At 42.3% G+C, this 18,506-nt stretch overlaps 4 protein-coding genes across 4 annotated transcripts; all 4 read left to right on the top strand.

Moving 5' to 3' along the window:
* The first annotated feature begins 1,439 nt into the window (after nucleotides 1-1,439).
* LOC129172056 (trace amine-associated receptor 1-like) lies at nucleotides 1,440-2,429 on the top strand. The gene has a single exon (XM_054761393.1). The coding sequence runs from the start codon at nucleotides 1,440-1,442 to the stop codon at nucleotides 2,427-2,429; it is 990 nt and encodes a 329-aa protein (XP_054617368.1).
* A 2,589-nt stretch (nucleotides 2,430-5,018) lies between these two features.
* LOC129172052 (trace amine-associated receptor 1-like) lies at nucleotides 5,019-6,011 on the top strand. The gene has a single exon (XM_054761389.1). It carries the CDS (start codon nucleotides 5,019-5,021, stop codon nucleotides 6,009-6,011), a length of 993 nt encoding a protein of 330 aa, XP_054617364.1.
* A 4,780-nt stretch (nucleotides 6,012-10,791) lies between these two features.
* On the top strand, nucleotides 10,792-11,784 carry LOC129172051 (trace amine-associated receptor 1-like). The gene has a single exon (XM_054761387.1). The coding sequence runs from the start codon at nucleotides 10,792-10,794 to the stop codon at nucleotides 11,782-11,784; it is 993 nt and encodes a 330-aa protein (XP_054617362.1).
* A 5,194-nt stretch (nucleotides 11,785-16,978) lies between these two features.
* On the top strand, nucleotides 16,979-17,977 carry LOC129172637 (trace amine-associated receptor 1-like). The gene is made up of 2 exons (XM_054762592.1): nucleotides 16,979-17,306; nucleotides 17,379-17,977. Exons 1-2 carry the CDS (start codon nucleotides 16,979-16,981, stop codon nucleotides 17,975-17,977), a joined length of 927 nt encoding a protein of 308 aa, XP_054618567.1.
* Nucleotides 17,978-18,506: the final 529 nt, after the last annotated feature.

Below are 18,506 nucleotides of genomic sequence, written 5' to 3'. Positions count from 1 at the left end.
GCTCCACACAGGCAGCCAGGCCAAGCCCCCACCACCAGAGAACCACCGGCCCCAGTGCGTCGCTCCAGTGCGTGGGTGGTGCACCATTGGTCCTGGGGGAGGGGGGTGTTGTGGCTCCCAGTGGCTGGTGGGGCCCGGCAGCTGGTCTGCTGCTGGTCTCGCCTTCTCGGCTTTGGTGCTCGGCCTCCCTACAGCTTGGGGGTGTGGCTGTCGGCTGGCTCTTGGGGGCCAGGCCACCCCGAGAGAGCAACTGCACGCCGGTGGACGGCGGACAGGTCCACAACCACAGCCCTGGCCCCGCCCAGTGGACAGTCGTCACAGAATAGGCTGAGGCACCCCGATCCAGCCCGCTCCACTCATGTATGTGATAAGATGGTATTGTGTCTATAACGAAATTAAAAAAGAAATAAAAGAGGACAGCTCTGGAGGGCTGACCTCTATGTGCCTAGGGAGTGTATGTATACGGTAGGGATTTGTGTGAGTGACAGCTAACGAGGCAATTAAAATTGGGGGACAGCTGAAGTATGGTGTGCCGCTCACCTGCCCAGTCCCCCTCCAAACCATCCCCTAAAGTTCTATATGTATGTCAACTGGTGCAGCGAAGCAGAAAGGACAGGGGCCACCCCCCAACATCGAGCAGGGAGGAACCGAGGATGCACCACCGACAGCACGGACCCGGGCTAGCCACGGGCCGCAGGCTACACCCCGGGCCCCACCCAACCCACCAGGGCACCCAGTCCGGCCCACCCAACCAGCACACACAATGCCAGGGATGATGCCAGCCAGGGATGATGCACAGCGAGCTTTCCAGCAATTTTTCCTGCACTGAGCTCGAAATACTTGGCCCCCTTGCGCTTGTGGGCCTCTTTGATACAGCCTTCACAGGGTACAGTTAGTTCCAGGATAACCACTTTGGTGGACTGCAATGCATTACATCTGGGCTGAGAGAAGTGTTGTAATGTTGGTTGGAAACTTCTTCCGAAATCTACCTTAAGCTGCCAGTCACAAGTAGTGGAGAGATAAAGATAAATATTTCTCTCTTTATAAATATATAAATATTTCCTTCTCCATTATTTATATCTTCAAAGGATAAAAAGAAAAATGTATCATATTTGAATGACTATATCATCTAAACAAGACAAGTTCCACACGGTAATGGGATAGGGTTTCTATAGTACCTAATGTCAACAAAGCATTGCCTCATGTTCAGTTGGACAACTGAAGATGAATATATTATGCTAATTAGACAAATGCCGATATAAATCAAGCAACACACTGTTGTATGCTTCTGAAGAACAAACATTGACAATTACCAATAATGCTTCAGACAAAGCAGGTAAGTCAAACTGAAACTTGTAGATTATTGCAAGATTATTGCAACATTATCCTCATAAATGTTGTATATTCCTAACTGAGTTGATCTGCAGGCATCCAGGAACATGGCACCAGAGGTCGTCGTCAACCGAACTGTCATCCATCCTTGTTATGAAGTAGATCATCTGTATTATGTACTGTCAAAAACCCATTCCTTACAGTGTGTTTTATTGAACATATTTCTTTGTTTATTATGTGTCATCATAATATGTGGAAACCTTCTCATAATCATCTCTGTGGTTTATTTCAAACAGCTTCACACTCCTACTAATTATCTCATTCTCTCTCTGGCAGTGGCTGACTTACTTGTTGGTGTTTTAGTGTTTCCCCTCAGCATAGAATTCACCGTCACTTATTGTGTCTATCAAGAGGAACTGCTTTGCAAAGTGCGAAGCAGCGTCGACGTAACACTGAGCACTGCTTCTATTTTACATTTATGCTGTATTTCTATAGATAGATATCATGCAGTGTGTAAGCCTCTGACTTATAGAACTACAATCACTGTTCATGTTGTTGTGTTCATGATCTTGGTGAGCTGGAGTCTTTCTGTTCTAGTTGCCATTGGCTTTTTGGTTGCAGAATTAAACTATGCAAAGTGTACAGAAGAATGTTACATGGATGTTTTGCTTGCAAATATTTCGGGAGTCATTTGCGCCTTTTACCTACCTGCAAGTGTAATGATATGTATCTATGTAAAGATCTTCCTTGTCGCACAGAAACAGGCACGCAGCATCCAAAACACAAGCTATCAGAGCAGGACGACAGGAGCAGCTGTCAGTAAGATGGAGAGAAAGGCCACCAAAACTCTGACTATAGTTATGGGTGTTTTCCTCATCTGTTGGAGTCCTTTCTTTCTGAATTTTTCTGTGTATCTTTTAAACCAGGCGTTGATACCGATAGCAGTTGTTGAAGGACTTAACTGGCTGGCTCTGTCAAATTCAATGCTCAATCCATTCATTTATGCTTTCTTTTACAGCTGGTTCCAGTCTGCTTTTAAAATGATTGTATCAGGAAAAATATTCCAAGGAGATTTTGGTGGCACCAGACTTCACTGACATGGAGTTAGCAGTAACACTGGGACTGGACACTGGGAAGTGTTTGTCAATAGTTAATAGAAATTGAGCCTGTGTTTTTGGCAAACATCATCTAAATTTAGATAACAATTCTATATCATTCATTGGGAAAATGATAAAAATAAATCATGCTATTCACTTAAACTGATGGAAGCAAAACCCCCAAAAAGTCTCAGATGTCAGCTGGCTGCAAATATTTTTCAACCAAGTAATAAAAAGCAAATCATTCTTGTCATAATACTTTTGAGCCCTTAAAATGAAGGATATTTTCATGATATGGTTTTACCTCCTAAAGGGTACTTGAATTAAACAAGAAAACTCAATACTTCCATTACACTGTGGTTACTGGATTTCAAATTTATTGTGGTGTTTTATCAAGGCAAAATCATTTTACAAAAATGATGCCACTGTCCAAATACTTTTGGACCTAACTGTGTAGATGGTATGGTAGTTTATTTGTTTGCTTAAGTTACATTGAGGAACATGAGATTTACACTTACACAATTTAACATGTCCGAAAAGGAGCAAGAAGAATCTGAGCTTATTTGGGTATCGCTGTGTGGAGTTTGCATGTTTATCCCGTGTGTGGGTGGGTTTTCTCTGGGTTCTCCGGTTTTCTTTGTCACATCTGTTCTTCTTCTCCACTTACGGAATAAATGTTGAATGTAAATGAACTATAAACTAATGAATAATAACGAATGAATTTCCATACATACTTCTGCTGATGATTGATAATTTACTGTCAAATTGAATGTCTACAAATATTCATCCATCCATCCATTTTCTATACCGCTTCTCCTCATTAGGGTTGCGGGGGCATGCTGGAGCCTATCCCGGCTGACTTTGGGCAACAGGCGGGGTACACCCTGGACTGGTCGCCAGCCAATCCCAGGACACATATAGACAAACAACCATTCACACTCACATTCATACCTATGGACAATTTCGAGTCACCAATTGACCTCACCTGCATGTTTTTGGAATGTGGGAGGAAACCGGAGTACCTGGAGAAAACCCACGCGCACACGGGGAGACCATGCGAAATCCACACAGAAATGCCCAGGGGATCTTCCCGATCTCCAGGCTGTTCCTGTGTTGGCCAACGTGCTAACCACTAGACCACCGTGCGGCACACAAATAATCATCTCTTCTAAAAATAATTAATCATTTGTCTTATTGTCTTATCGTATTGTCACAGCAAATTGCTGGCCAATGGGAGGCAAACTGCGTGCAAGGGTAACCACTACTTAGGTTGGCCACAATAAAGGCCACTCCAAAATGTGCAATTTAACTGTATTGGGGTGGTCCGGGGATCCGAAACCTGTCAGTATCTGGTGTGACCAGTATTTGCCTCAAATAAAATATAGCCAATCCAGAGCGTTCAAGTTCTAAGGCACACCTGTACAATAATGATGCTGTCTCATCAGCATATTGATATGCCACACCTGTCAGGTGGATAGATTATCAATCAAGAATGGTGTGCCGTGAGATTTTTGTAATGTAAAATACACTAAGCTAAAAATATCGACACTCCACATATCAGATACTGAATAGATACTCTCAGAAAGGAAGTCCTGACTTCCTGGTCTCCCCCCACTTTGTCCAGTTACCACCAGGGGCACATCGAGGTGTGCCCAAACCATCTGTGAGACATAATCCCTCCAGCGTTTCTTAGCTCTGCCTCAGGGCCTCCTCTCGGCTGGGCATGCCTGGAACACCACACCAGGAAGGAGGCTGGACTTGATGCCCGAACCACCCAAATGGCTCCTCTCAATACGAAGGAGCAGTGGCTCTACTGAGCTTCCTCCAGATGACCGGGTTCCACACCCAATCTGAGGGTGAGTCCAGCCATCCTCGAGAAAAACTAGTTTTGGTCGCGTACATGCAATCACATTCTTTCAGTCACAACCCAAACCTCATCACCAGCGAGCTTTCCAGCAATTGTTCCTGCACTGAGCTCGAAATACTTGGGCCCCCTTGCGCTCGTGGGCCTCTACAATACGGCCTTCACAGGGTACAGTTAGTTCCAGGATAACCACTTGTTTGGTGGACTGCGATGTACAGTAAGTACTATGTCTGGGCTGAGAGAAGTGGTTGTAATGTTGGTTGGGAACTTTAACGGTCTTGCGAAATCTACCTTAAGCTGCCAATCACAAGTAGTGGAGAAATAAGAATACATATTTATCTCTTTATAAATATATAAATATTTCTTTCTCCAATATTTATATCTTCAAAAGATAAATGTATCATATTTGAATGACGATATCTAAACAAGACAAGTTTCACACAGTAATGGAGTAGGGTTTCTATAGTACCTAATGTCAACAAAGCCTTGTCTCACGTTCAGTTGGACAACTGAAGATGAATATATTATGCTAATTAGACAAATGCTGATATAAATCAAGCTTACACACTGTTGCGTGCTTCTGAAAAACACACATTGAAGAGTCATCAATAACTCTTCATACAAAGCAGGTAAACCAAACTGGAACTAGTAGATTATCGCAAAAATATTCACAACTTTTAATCTTGCATGTTCCTAGCTGACTTGATTTGCAGGCATCCAGGAACATGGCACCAGAGGTCGTCGTCAACCGAACTCATATGATCCATCCTTGTTATGAACTAGATCATCTGTATTATGTACCGTCAAAAACCCATTCCTTACAGTGTGTTTTATTGAACATATTTCTTTGTTTATTATGTGTCATCATAATATGTGGAAACCTTCTCATAATCATCTCTGTGGTTTATTTCAAGCAGCTTCACACTCCTACTAATTATCTCATTCTCTCTCTGGCAGTGGCTGACTTGCTTGTTGGTGTTTTAGTGTTTCCCCTCAGCATAGAATTCACCGTCACTTATTGTGCCTATCAAGAGGAACTGCTTTGTAAAGTGCGAAGCAGTGTCGACGTAACACTGAGCACTGCTTCTATTTTACATTTATGCTGTATTTCTATAGATAGATATCATGCAGTGTGTAAGCCTCTGACTTATAGAACTACAATCACTGTTCATGTTGTTGTGTTCATGATCTTGGTGAGCTGGTGTCTTTCAGTTGTAGTTGCCATTGGCGTGTTGGTTGCAGAATTAAACTATGCAAAGTGTACAGAAGAATGTTACATTGATGTTTTGCTTGCAAATATTTTGGGAGTCATTTGCTCCTTTTACCTACCTGTGATCATAATGATATGTATCTATGTAAAGATCTTCCTTGTCGCACAGAAACAGGCACGCAGCATCCAAAACACAAGCTATCAGAGCAGGACGACAGGAGCAGCTGTCAGTAAGATGGAGAGAAAGGCCACCAAAACTCTGACTATAGTTATGGGTGTTTTCTTGATTTGTTGGAGTCCTTTCTTTCTGTATTTTTATATATATCTTTTAAACCAGGTGTTGCTATCGATAGCAGTTGTTGAAGGACTTACCTGGCTGGCTCTGTCAAATTCAATGCTCAATCCATTCATTTATGCTTTCTTTTACAGCTGGTTTCAATCTGCTTTTAAAATGATTGTATCAGGAAAAATATTCCAAGGAGATTTTGGTGGCACCAGACTTCACTGACATGGAGTTAGCAGTAACACTGGGACTGGACACTGGGAAGTGTTTGTCAATAGTTAATAGAAATTGAGCCTGTGTTTTTGGCAAACATCATCTAAATTTAGATAACAATTCTATATCATTCATCGGGAAAATGATAAAAATAAATCATGCTATTCACTTAAACTGATGGAAGCAAAACCCCCAAAAAGTCTCAGATGTCAGCTGGCTGCAAATATTTTTCAACCAAGTAATAAAAAGCAAATCATTCTTGTCATAATACTTTTGAGCCCTTAAAATGGAGGGTATTTTCATGATATGGTTTTACCTGCTGAAGGCTTTCTTGAATTAAACAAGAAAACTCAATACTTCCATTACACTGTGGTTACTGTATTTCAAATTTATTGTGGTGTTTTATCAAGGCAAAATCATTTTACAAAAATGATGCCACTGTCCAAATACTTTTGGACCTAACTGTGTAGATTGTATGGTAGTTTATTTGTTTGCTTAAATTACATTGAGGAACATGAGATTTACACTTACACAATTTAACATAAGCAAGAAGAATCTGAGCTTATTTGGGTATGCGTGGGTGGGTTTTCTCTGGGTTCTCCGGTTTTCTTTGCCACATCTGTTCTTCTTCTCCACTTACGTAATAAATGCTGAATGTAAATGAACTATAAACTAATGATGAACGAATGAACGAATGAAGTCAATTGCTTAATTTCCATACATACTTCTGCTGATGATTGATAATTTACTGTCAAATTGAATGTCTACAAACAATCATCCATCCATCCATTTTCTATACATGCTGGAGCCTATCCCAGCCGACTTCGGGCGACAGGCGGAGTACACCCTGGACTGGTCGCCAGCCAATCCCAGGGCACATATAGACAAACAACCATTCACACTCACATTCATCCCTATGGCCAATTTAGAGTCACCAATTAAACTCACCTGCATGTTTTTGGAATGTGGGAGGAAGCCGGAGTACCCCGAGAAAACCCACGCGCACACGGGGAGAACATGCAAACTCCACACAAAAATGCCCAAGGGAGAATCGAACCCAGGTCTTCCCGATCTCCAGGCTGTTACTGTGTTGGCCAACGTGCTAACCACAAGACCACTGTGCAGCCCACAAATAATCAACTCGTCTAAAAATAACTAATCATTTGTCTTATTTTTGTCCACATGATCACATCTATTTGTTAGTTTTTATATGCAACAACACTTTTACAGCTGAATGGTAAAGGCCAGAGACACTCTATTATTAATTCAGTAATTTTATTGCTTTGCATTTATGCTGCACAATTAACTCAATTTCATCGCCTAATGTTATGGTTTTGTGTACGTACTCTGTGTGCCGAACAAAATTTTTATTTGTTCATTATGTTATTTTAAACCAGGATTGGTAACATATGCTAGCCGGTTGCATTCTTACATGTTTTGGTTTTAAAAAAAAGGGTCATTTGATGCTGAAGAGGGACAGCACCTTTAAAGTGCTCATGACACAAAAGCAAGTTAATGTTATGATTTTCGCAGTTAAAAATAACACTGAAAGGCATATTTCCTGTGTTGAATGTTGAAATATTTTTTTTTACTTTTCGTCATTGAAACCAATGAAGGAGGAAGTGATTTTTGCCGAGAACCCTCCGACCCACAAGTGCCTGTGCTCAGCCACCCCACCCCACCCTAAGTGTGTATTGTGCCCACACCCCCGCCATGCCTGAGCATGGACTATTCCCTAAAGTTCTATATGACATGCCGAAGGCGTCTGGATCCCAAAGGAAGAGAACTCTAGCAACATTGAGCAGTTTCGTATAATCTCGCTGCTCAGCATTGAGAGCAAGATTTTCATTAAGATCGTGTTCCAACGACTAACAGAGTTCCTCTTGAAGAATGCCTACATAGACACCTCAGTCCAGAAGGGGGCGAGTTCCAGGAGTGCCTGGAGCATACAGGAGTGGTGATGCAGTTGATCCGGGAGGCAAGGGAAAGCAAAGGAGACTTGGCAACTGTCTGGCTTGAGCTAACCAATGCCTATGTATCCATCCCACACAAGCTTGTCGAGACAGCATTGACAAGATACCACGTTCCTGGGAAGATCTGCAACCTCATCATGGACTCTTACAACAATTTCAGCGCAAGAGTCTCCTTGGAGAAGGGGATAATCACCGGCTGTACAATCTCGGTGTCATTATTCTCCTTGGCCGTGAACATGATTGTCAAGTCCACGGAGGTTGAATGCAGAGGTCCAAAATCAAGATCAGGGACCCGGCAGTCCCCCATAAGGGCCTTTATGGACGACTTGACAGTGATGACTACATCTGTTCCTCGGTGGAGGTGGCTCCTTCAGGGGCTTGAACAGCTCATCTGAGCTTCAAGCCAGCAAAATCCAGGTCCCGAGGAAGGGTAAGGTGGCTGACCATTTCCACTTTGCACTTGGAGGGACTAAGATTCCAACGGTGACCGAAAAACCTGTCAAGAGCCTGGGCAAAATCTTTGACAGCTCCCTGGAGGATGCAGCAGCTGTGCTGCAGACTTAGAGCGACCTGACTTCTTGGCTCACAGTCATAGGATGTACCAGCACGGTGTCTTGCCCAGGATACTCTGGCCCCTGTTAATCTATGAGGTACCAATAACAACGGTAGAGACACTACAGAGGACCATCAGCCAGTTTCTCCGGAGATGGCTGGGGCTCCTTCGGTCCCTGAGCAGCATTGCCTTATATGGCCATTCCACCAAGCTGCACCTCCCCCTCAGTGACAGGCCACCCACCTCAGCACAGACCCGGGCAAGCCACGGACTGCAAGCTACACCCCAGGCTCCACCAAGGCACCCAGTCTGACCCGCCCAACTCCACAGCGCACACAATGGTCCCCCCATACCTCCAAAGGCCACAGACCAGCCACACGCCCCGAGGCAGCCGCAACCATCACCAAAACAACAGGAACCATGCCCACGCACACCACAGCAACCACAAGAGAACCGGGCTACACGCAGAGCAGAGCACGGCCACGCCCACGAAGCACGCAAGCCAAGGAATGCGAAGGAGGGACAGAGAAGCAACCACCACACGACAGGGCCCATGAGAGGAGCGGTACCCCGCCGGACGCCAAAGCACCCACCCCCGCCATACCTGCACCCCGCCACACTGCAGACCGGTCACCGCCCCAACCCCCACCCATTTACCAACCCACAGAGGAGAACACGAGGAGAACACCCCGCAGGCAGACAGACCGCCACCAGCCCGGGAACACAGGAGACCAGTCAAGACTCCAGCAAGAAGGGGGGACCGCCCGGCAGCCCCGGTGGTCATTTCCTGCCAATGTGCACCATTTGCGGTCATCAACTGCCTGCCAGGTGCATAATTTATGTATAAAAAGGACACAAACAGTGCACAAACTAGTCTTCATGCTTTTGAGGCGTGACATAAATAAACAAATGACATGTATTGTCACAGCAAATTGCTGGCCAATGGGAGGCAAACTGCGTGCAAAGGTAACCACTACTTAGGTTGGCCACAATAAAGGCCACTCCAAAATGTGCAATTTAACTGTATTGGGGTGGACCACCATTTGCCTCAAATAAAATATAGCCAATCCAGAGCGTTCAAGTTCTAAGGCACACCTGTACAATAATGATGCTGTCTCATCATCATATTGATATGCCACACCTGTCAGGTGGATAGATTATCAATCAAGAATGGTGGGCCGTGAGATTTTTGTAATTTAAAATACACTAAGCTAAAAATATCGACACTCCACATATCAGATACTGAATAGATACTCTCAGAAAGGAAGTCCTGACTTCCTGGTCTCCCCCCACTTTGTCCAGTTACCACCAGGGGCACATCGAGGTGTGCCCAAACCATCCGTGAGACATAATCCCTCCAGCGTTTCTTAGCTCTGCCTCGGGGCCTCCTCTCGGTTGGGCATGCCTGGAACACCACACCAGGAAGGAGGCTGGACTAGATGCCTGAACCACCCAAATGGCTCCTCTCAATACGAAGGAGCAGTGGCTCTACTGAGCTTCCTCCAGATGACCGGGTTCCACACCCAATCTGAGGGTGAGTCCAGCCATCCTCGAGAAAAACTAGTTTCGGTCGCGTACATGCAATCACATTCTTTCAGTCACAACCCAAACCTCATCACCAGCGAGCTTTCCAGCAATTGTTCCTGCACTGAGCTCGAAATACTTGGGCCCCCTTGCGCTCGTGGGCCTCTACAATACGGCCTTCACAGGGTACAGTTAGTTCCAGGATAACCACTTGTTTGGTGGACTGCGATGTACAGTAAGTACTATGTCTGGGCTGAGAGAAGTGGTTGTAATGTTGGTTGGGAACTTTAACGGTCTTGCGAAATCTACCTTAAGCTGCCAATCACAAGTAGTGGAGAAATAAGAATAAATATTTATCTCTTTATAAATATATAAATATTTCTTTCTCCAATATTTATATCTTCAAAAGATAAATGTATCATATTTGAATGACGATATCTAAACAAGACAAGTTTCACACAGTCATGGAGTAGGGTTTCTATAGTACCTAATGTCAACAAAGCCTTGTCTCACGTTCAGTTGGACAACTGAAGATGAATATATTATGCTAATTAGACAAATGCTGATATAAATCAAGCTTACACACCGTTGCATGCTTCTGAAGAACACACATTGATGAGTCATCAATAACTCTTCATACAAAGCAGGTAAGCCAAACTGGAACTAGTAGATTACTGCAAAATATTCACAATTTTTAATCTTGCATGTTCCTAACTGAGTTGACCTGCAGGCATCCAGGAACATGGCACCAGAGGTCGTCGTTAACCGAACTCATTTGATACATCCTTGTTATGAACTAGATCATCTGTATTATGTACCGTCAAAAACCCATTCCTTACAGTGTGTTTTATTGAATATATTTCTTTGTTTATTATGTGTCATCATAATATGTGGAAACCTTCTCATAATCATCTCTGTGGTTTATTTCAAACAGCTTCACACTCCTACTAATTATCTCATTCTCTCTCTGGCAGTGGCTGACTTGCTTGTTGGTGTTTTAGTGTTTCCCCTCAGCGTAGAATTCACCGTCACTTATTGTGCCTATCAAGAGGAACTGCTTTGTAAAGTGCGAAGCAGCGTCGACGTAACACTGAGCACTGCTTCTATTTTACATTTATGCTGTATTTCTATAGATAGATATCATGCAGTGTGTAAGCCTCTGACTTATAGAACTACAATCACTGTTCATGTTGTTGTGTTCATGATCTTGGTGAGCTGGAGTCTCTCTGTTCTAGTTGCGATTGGCTTTTTGGTTGCAGAATTAAACTATGCAAAGTGTACAGAAGAATGTTACATTGATGTTTTGCTTGCAAATATTTTGGGAGTCATTTGCGCCTTTTACCTACCTGTGAGTGTAATGATATGTATCTATGTAAAGATCTTCCTTGTCGCACAGAAACAGGCACGCAGCATCCAAAACACAAGCTATCAGAGCAGGACGACAGGAGCAGCTGTCAGTAAGATGGAGAGAAAGGCCACCAAAACTCTGACTATAGTTATGGGTGTTTTCCTCATCTGTTGGAGTCCTTTCTTTCTGTATTTTTCTGTGTATCTTTTAAACCAAGTGTTGATACCGATAGCGGTTGTTGAAACACTTACCTGGCTGGCTCTGTCAAATTCAATGCTCAATCCATTCATTTATGCTTTCTTTTACAGCTGGTTCCAGTCTGCTTTTAAAATGATTGTATCAGGAAAAATATTCAAAGGAGATTTTTGTAGCACCAGACTTCACTGACATGGAGTTAGCAATAACACTGGGACTGGACACTGGGAAGTGTTTGTAAATAGTTAATAGCAATTGAGCCTGTGTTTTTGGCAAACACAGTCTAAATTTAAAATTTAATATTGTATTATTCATCCGCAAAATAATAAAAATAAATCCTGCTATTCACTTAAACTGATGGAAGCCAAACCCACAAAAAGTCACCTGGCTGCAAAGATTTTTCAACCAAGTAATAAAAAGCAAAGAATTCTTGTCATAATACTTTTGAGCACCTAAAAAGGAGGGAATTTTCATGATATGGTTTTACCTGCTAAAGGCTTTCTTGAATTAAACAAGAAAAGTCAACACTTCCGTTACACTGTGGTTACTGGATTTCTAATGTATTGTGGTGTTGGATCAAGGCAAAATCATTTTTTTAAAATGAAGCCACTGTCCAAATACTTTTGGACCAAACTGTGTAGATGGTTGATGATGATGATTATTTGTTTGCTTAAGTTACATTGAGGAACATGACATTTACGCTTACACAATTTAACATGTCCGAAAAGGAGCAAGAAGAGCCGAGCTTATTTATGTCATTCATATGTTTAACATGTTCACCCTTACAGTAATTTATGTTTTATATTTTGTCATTAAAAAGTTTGTTCACTTGCTAAAAATTAAAGGAGATCTGGATAAAAGGAGATCTGGATTCGTATCTCTGTTTGGGCACCTCTGTGTGGATGTTCTCCCCATGCGTGGGTGGGTGGGCTTTCTGGGTTCTCTGGTTTCCTCCCACATACCAAAAACATGCATGTTACATTAACTGGAGACTCTACATTGTCTGTAGGTATGAATGTGAGTGTGAATGGTTGTTTGTCTATATGTGCCCTGCGATTGGCTGGCAACGAGTCCAGGTTGTACCCCGCCTCTCGCCCAAAGTCAGTCTACCCCCGCAACCCTAGTGAGGATAAGCGGCATAAAAAATGAATGATGATGATGAAAAAATGAAATAAGTTAAAATAAGTAGAGCAATTAAAGATGAATGAATAAATATGGAATGACTTGAGTAAAAAATTGCCACGTGTGTCCTTCCTCTCTACTTATGTAATAAATGCTGAACGTAAGCAAACTATAAACTAATTATGATGAACGAATGAAGTCAACTGCTTAATTTCCATACATACTTTGATGATTGATCATTTACTGTCAAATTGAATGTCTACAAAATAATCATCTCTCATAAAAATAATTAATCATTTGTCTTATTTTTGTCCAAATGATCACATCTATTTATTTGTTTTTATATGCAACACCAATTTTACAATTGAGTGTTAAAGGGCAGAGACACTGTATTATTAATTCAGTCATTTTATTGCTTTACATTTATGCTGCACAATTAACTCAATTTCGGCTCGCATACATCTGAATTTATTGCCTAATGTTATGCTTTTTTTGTACGTACTCTGTGTGCCGAACACAATTTTTATTTGTTCATTTTGTTATTTTAAACCAGGATTGGTAACATATGCTAGCCGGTTGTATTCTTATATGTTTTGGTTTTTAAAAAAAGGGTCTTTTGGTGCTGAAGAGGGACAGCACCTTTAAAGTGCTCATGACACAAAAGCAAGTTAATATTATTTTCGCAGTGAAAAATAACACTGAAAGGCATATTTGCTGTGTTGAAAGTTGAAATGTTTATATTTAACTTTTCGTCATTGAAACCAGTGAAGGAGGAAGTGATGTTTTGCCGAGGACCCTCCCACCCAGAAGTGCCGGTGCCCAGCCGCCACCCCCCCCCCGACCCGAAGCCTCTATTGTGCCCACACCCCCGCCATGCCCGAGCGTGGACCATTCCCTAAAGGGTACAGTTAGTTCCAGGATAACCACAAAACAATTACAGTCATCCCTCATTTATTGCGGTTGATTGGTTCCAGACCCGACCACGAAAAGTGAATTTCTGTGAAGTAGGATTCAATATCCGTAAGTGGAATAGTTTTGTAGTGAAAGGACAGAAAACCTGTTTACGATCTTCTAAAAACATTTTTTTAACATTAGAGCCCTGTAAACATGAAATAACATCCCTATAGTTACCTTTATACTTGTATTAACTACATAGTTGACATGATAAGCAATAAGAAATGCTAACTCCCCGTTAGCATTGGGAAAATTCCTTGTTGTTGTAGTACCTCAAACGGAATGTGGGTCGATCACATGGCATTTAAAGAAAGCTCACCATCAGCCTATCATCCATCCTCACGATGTTTGTCACTTTATTGATATATTCATGCAAGTCTGACAGGCATCTGCCATACATTGGCATAGACTTCGGCAGCACTGCTAGCTTTGTTTACGTCACATGGCGTACCGCTTGTGCGCAGGCTATGGCATCTCTGAAGTGACACAAGAAATGGCTGCCGCTTTAAACATCGAAATGCTGTATATCAAGCTAACTAGTTACCCTCCAACTTATTTATTCTAAAGAATGGGTTTGAAACCGAGTGAGGAAGGACAAAGTAAGCAGGCAAAAACCTACCACTTCTCCACCGAATAATAGGCCATACTCAACCACAAACAGCAATCATTTCCTCATTCATTTTTTTTTAAAACGCGATGTGATATTCGCACCGCCATGTAGCGAGGGACGACTGTACCTGCCAGACACAACTGTTGCCTTCTATTCAATTTATAACGAGGCTCTTGACCTGGATGGCTAGCAATCCACACAAAAACAATACAGGTCGCCGCAGAGTGATGGCTACGTTTTTACATCACAAAGTACGATCATTTTGACTTCCACCATTCATATGTACTGCATTAATTATGTCTTTGATATCCATTAACAGTAGATGCAGTTATCTTTTTTTCAACACTTGAGATTGTAGTTAAAGTTACAATCGCCAAACATGCAAACATGGACACATACAGTATTAGCTTGAACGGCTACTAGCAATGTGCATACAGTGAATGTTTATCAATTTCTACACAATCAGGACCTACCTGGCCACAATGGCTCTGCTCCGATGACACTTTCAAGCAAGACAGAACTAGTTTACAAATGCGTAATCTCGGTATGTTAATCCAGTCTTTAAAAAGCCAAACACAGTCTAATTAAGGCGTTCACAAGCGTGTGTAAAAGCTGGTTTTAAGGTAATTCATGCAATAATGCGTTTTTTTTGTGCATGTAAACCTACTCAGTGTTTGACAAATATAGCAAATACAACTTCCCTGCCTTTTGATTTATCCATTCAAGACAATTCATACAACAACTTATCACAATCTGATGATGTCACTGTTATTGAAGTTATTGAAAAAAAAATCAACCTTGAAGCGTCACAACTTCTTCCGCAACTTTGTGAAAAAGCTACCCGTGGAATCAAGCATTTCAGTAAAATCCTGGTGGTACTAAAATAAACTGCTCAAAAAACTTAAAGGAACACTGGGAAAACACATCAGATCTAAATTGGGGGAAAAATGATCTTGAATATCTTTCCTGATAATAATTGGGTGATGTATTAGTAACAAAATGATGCCACATCATTTGATAGAAATGAAAATGATCACCCTATAGAGGGGGGAAATCAAAGACACCCCAAAAATGAAAGTGAAAAAATGATGCAACTCAGAATGATTCTCAGTAGTTTGTGTGGCCCCCACGTGCTTGTACGCATGCCTGACAAGGTCGGGGCATGCTCCTAATGAGACTACGGATGGTGTCCTGGGGGATCTCCTCCCAGATCTGGACCAGGGCATCCATGAGCTCCTGGACAGTCTGAGGAGCAACCTGGAGGCGCTGGATGGACCTAAACATAATGTCCCAGAGGTGTTCTATTGGGTGTAGGTCAGGTGAACGTGGGCGCCAGTCAATGGTATCACTTCCTTCATCCTCCAGGAACTACATGCATACACAAGCCACATGAGGTCGGGCATTGTCGTGGACCAGGAGGAACCCAGGTCCCACTGCACCAGCGTAGGTTCTGACAATGGGTCCAAGGATTTCATCTCGATACCTAATAGCAGTCAGGGTGTCATTATCTAACCTGTAGAGGTCTGTGCATCCTTCCAGGGATATACCTCCCCAGACCATCACTGACCCACCACCAAACCGGTCATGCTGAATGATGTTGCAGGCAGCATAACGTTCTCCACGACATCTCCAGACCCTTTCACGTCTGTCGCATGTGCTCAGGTTGAACTTGCTCTCATCAGTGAAGAGCACAGGGCACCAGCGGTGTAGTTGCCAATTCTGGTGGTCTATGGCAAATGCCAATCGAGCTCTACGGTGCTGGGCAGTGACCTCAGGGCCCACTACAGGACGTCGGGCCCTCAGGCCACCCTCATGGAGCCTGTTTCTGATTGTTTGGTCAGAAACATTCACACCAGTGGCCTGCTGGAGGTCATTTTGTAGGGCTCTGGAAGTGCTCATCCTGTTCCTCCTTGCACAAAGGAGCCGATACCGATCCTGCTGAGGGTTGAAGGACCTTCCACGACTCTGTCTAGCTCTCCTGGAGTAACTACCTGTCTCCTGGAATCTCCTCCATGCGTCCAGGTACCGCAGTGATGCCCTAGTCCAGATCTGGGAGGAGATCCCCCAGGACACCATCCGTAGTCTCATTAGGAGCATGCCCCGACGTTGTCAGGCATGCGTACAAGCACGTGGGGGCCACACAAACTATTGAGAATCATTTTGAGTTGCTACAATGACATTTTAGCCAAATGGACCAGTGTGCTGCATCATTTTTTCACTTGCATTTTTGGGGTGTCTTTGATTTCCCCCCTCTATAGGGTGATCATTTTCATTTCCATCAAATTATGTGGCATCATTTTGTTACTAATACATCACCCACTTATTAACAGGAAAGATATTCAAGATCATTTTTCCCCCAGTTTAGATCTGATTTGTTTTCAAAGTGTTCCTTTAATTTTTTTGAGCAGTGTATATGACTAGTATACTGTAATACTTTACTTCAAAACACATCCACTTTATGTCAAGACACAAATCTGATTGGCCAAGAGATATCCGCATTAATTATGGTAATTACGCAGAGGTTCAAAAGCGTTACACAGAAAGCAAGGGCAGCACTGATGCACTTACTAACCAGGTATCCTTTCAAACTCTGTAAATATTTTGATATGTTCACTTTTTTTACTCGCTGTTGATGGTGTTGTATGTTTCAATTGTCTATTTGTTTATTAATGAAAACTGTATTTACAGGAATCCGTACAGATGGAACCAGAGCTGACAGTCAACAAGACCAATGTGTTTAATTACATCCATCCCTGCTACGTATTAGATAATGCAACTTATATATTTACAAGTAATCCTTCAATTGTATGCGTTGCTTTGTATGTTTTTCTCGGCTTATTGTCTGTTTGCACAATATGCGGAAACCTTCTTGTGATAATCGCTGTCATTTACTTCAGACAGCTCCACAGCCCGACTAACTACCTCATTCTGTCTTTAGCTGTGGCCGATCTGCTTGTGGGGATTCTAGTTTTCCCTTTCAGTATGGCGTTCACTGTGTTCTCCTGTTGGTATCATGAAGGCCTGTTTTGTAAAATACGAGGTAGCTTTGACGTCACGCTGAGCACAGCTTCGATTTTAAACCTGTGTTGCATTTCTATTGACAGATACTATGCAGTGTGCCAGCCTCTGACTTACAGAAGTAAAATAAACCACCATGTTATTGGCATCATGATCCTGGCAAGCTGGGGTGTTTCTGCACTAATAGGAATTGGTATCACAATTGCAGGATTTAATCAAGGAAAATGTGAAGAAAGCTGTTTAATGGATGCTTTGATATCAACCACCCTGGGGTGCATATTTTCCTTCATTATCCCCATCATTGTTATGCTTAGTATCTACTTAAGAATATTTCTTGTCGCACAGAGACAAGTACGGATCATCCAGACTACAACATGTCAGAGTACAAAGTCAGGAACTGTCAGTAAAATGGAGAGAAAAGCTACCAAAACTCTGGCTATAGTTATGGGAGTTTTTATTCTATGTTGGACACCTTACTTCATTTACATCATTTTTCAGCCTTTGACCTTTGGTGTAACTCCGATTGCTGTGATCGAAACACTAAACTGGCTTACGCTTTCTAATTCAATGCTTAATCCTTTCATCTATGCTTTCTTTTACAGCTGGTTCAGAACAGCTTTTAGACTGATCATCACCGGAAAGATATTTCATGGTGATTTTACCAACACAAAACTGCTTTGATTCTGTGCTTTAAATGCTAAAATTGAATGCTGGTTAAGGATGCTACCACTGTCATTGCTTGTTGGTTACATGAAAATAAGTTTAAATGTAGCAATGGAATATTTTGAGGTGATTTATTGCATTAACCACGTGTTCACTGTTACACCATGATGGGGCCATTCTGTGTTAGGCACTGTGCACACTTAATCAGCGATGTCACGAGGATGGAAATGTTTCCTTCCAATTTAGGCTTCATCAATCAATCAATAGTTTTGTAATTGTCCTTTTTATTCTTGCATGGAGGATTTCCAAACAAAGCTATTCATCAGTGCCTGCCACTGGTATTTGTCGATGTCTGTGTATGAAGTCTAATAAACTCAACAGAAGGAAACATCATTGTGTCGTCTATTGTTTAATTAGTTGAGTCAAAATACTTGTGAAATGTGACAATATACATACATACAACATACAATGACATACATTTTTTGGTTTTTACCTGTCCTGTCCAGCCAAGAGGACAAATAGTATTTTTGATCTAGATCAGGGGTGT

This window comes from Dunckerocampus dactyliophorus, chromosome 19 (genome assembly GCF_027744805.1).
Source record: "Dunckerocampus dactyliophorus isolate RoL2022-P2 chromosome 19, RoL_Ddac_1.1, whole genome shotgun sequence".
Taxonomy (NCBI): Eukaryota; Metazoa; Chordata; class Actinopteri; order Syngnathiformes; family Syngnathidae; genus Dunckerocampus; species Dunckerocampus dactyliophorus.
This window is presented reverse-complemented; position numbering and strand designations above follow the sequence as displayed.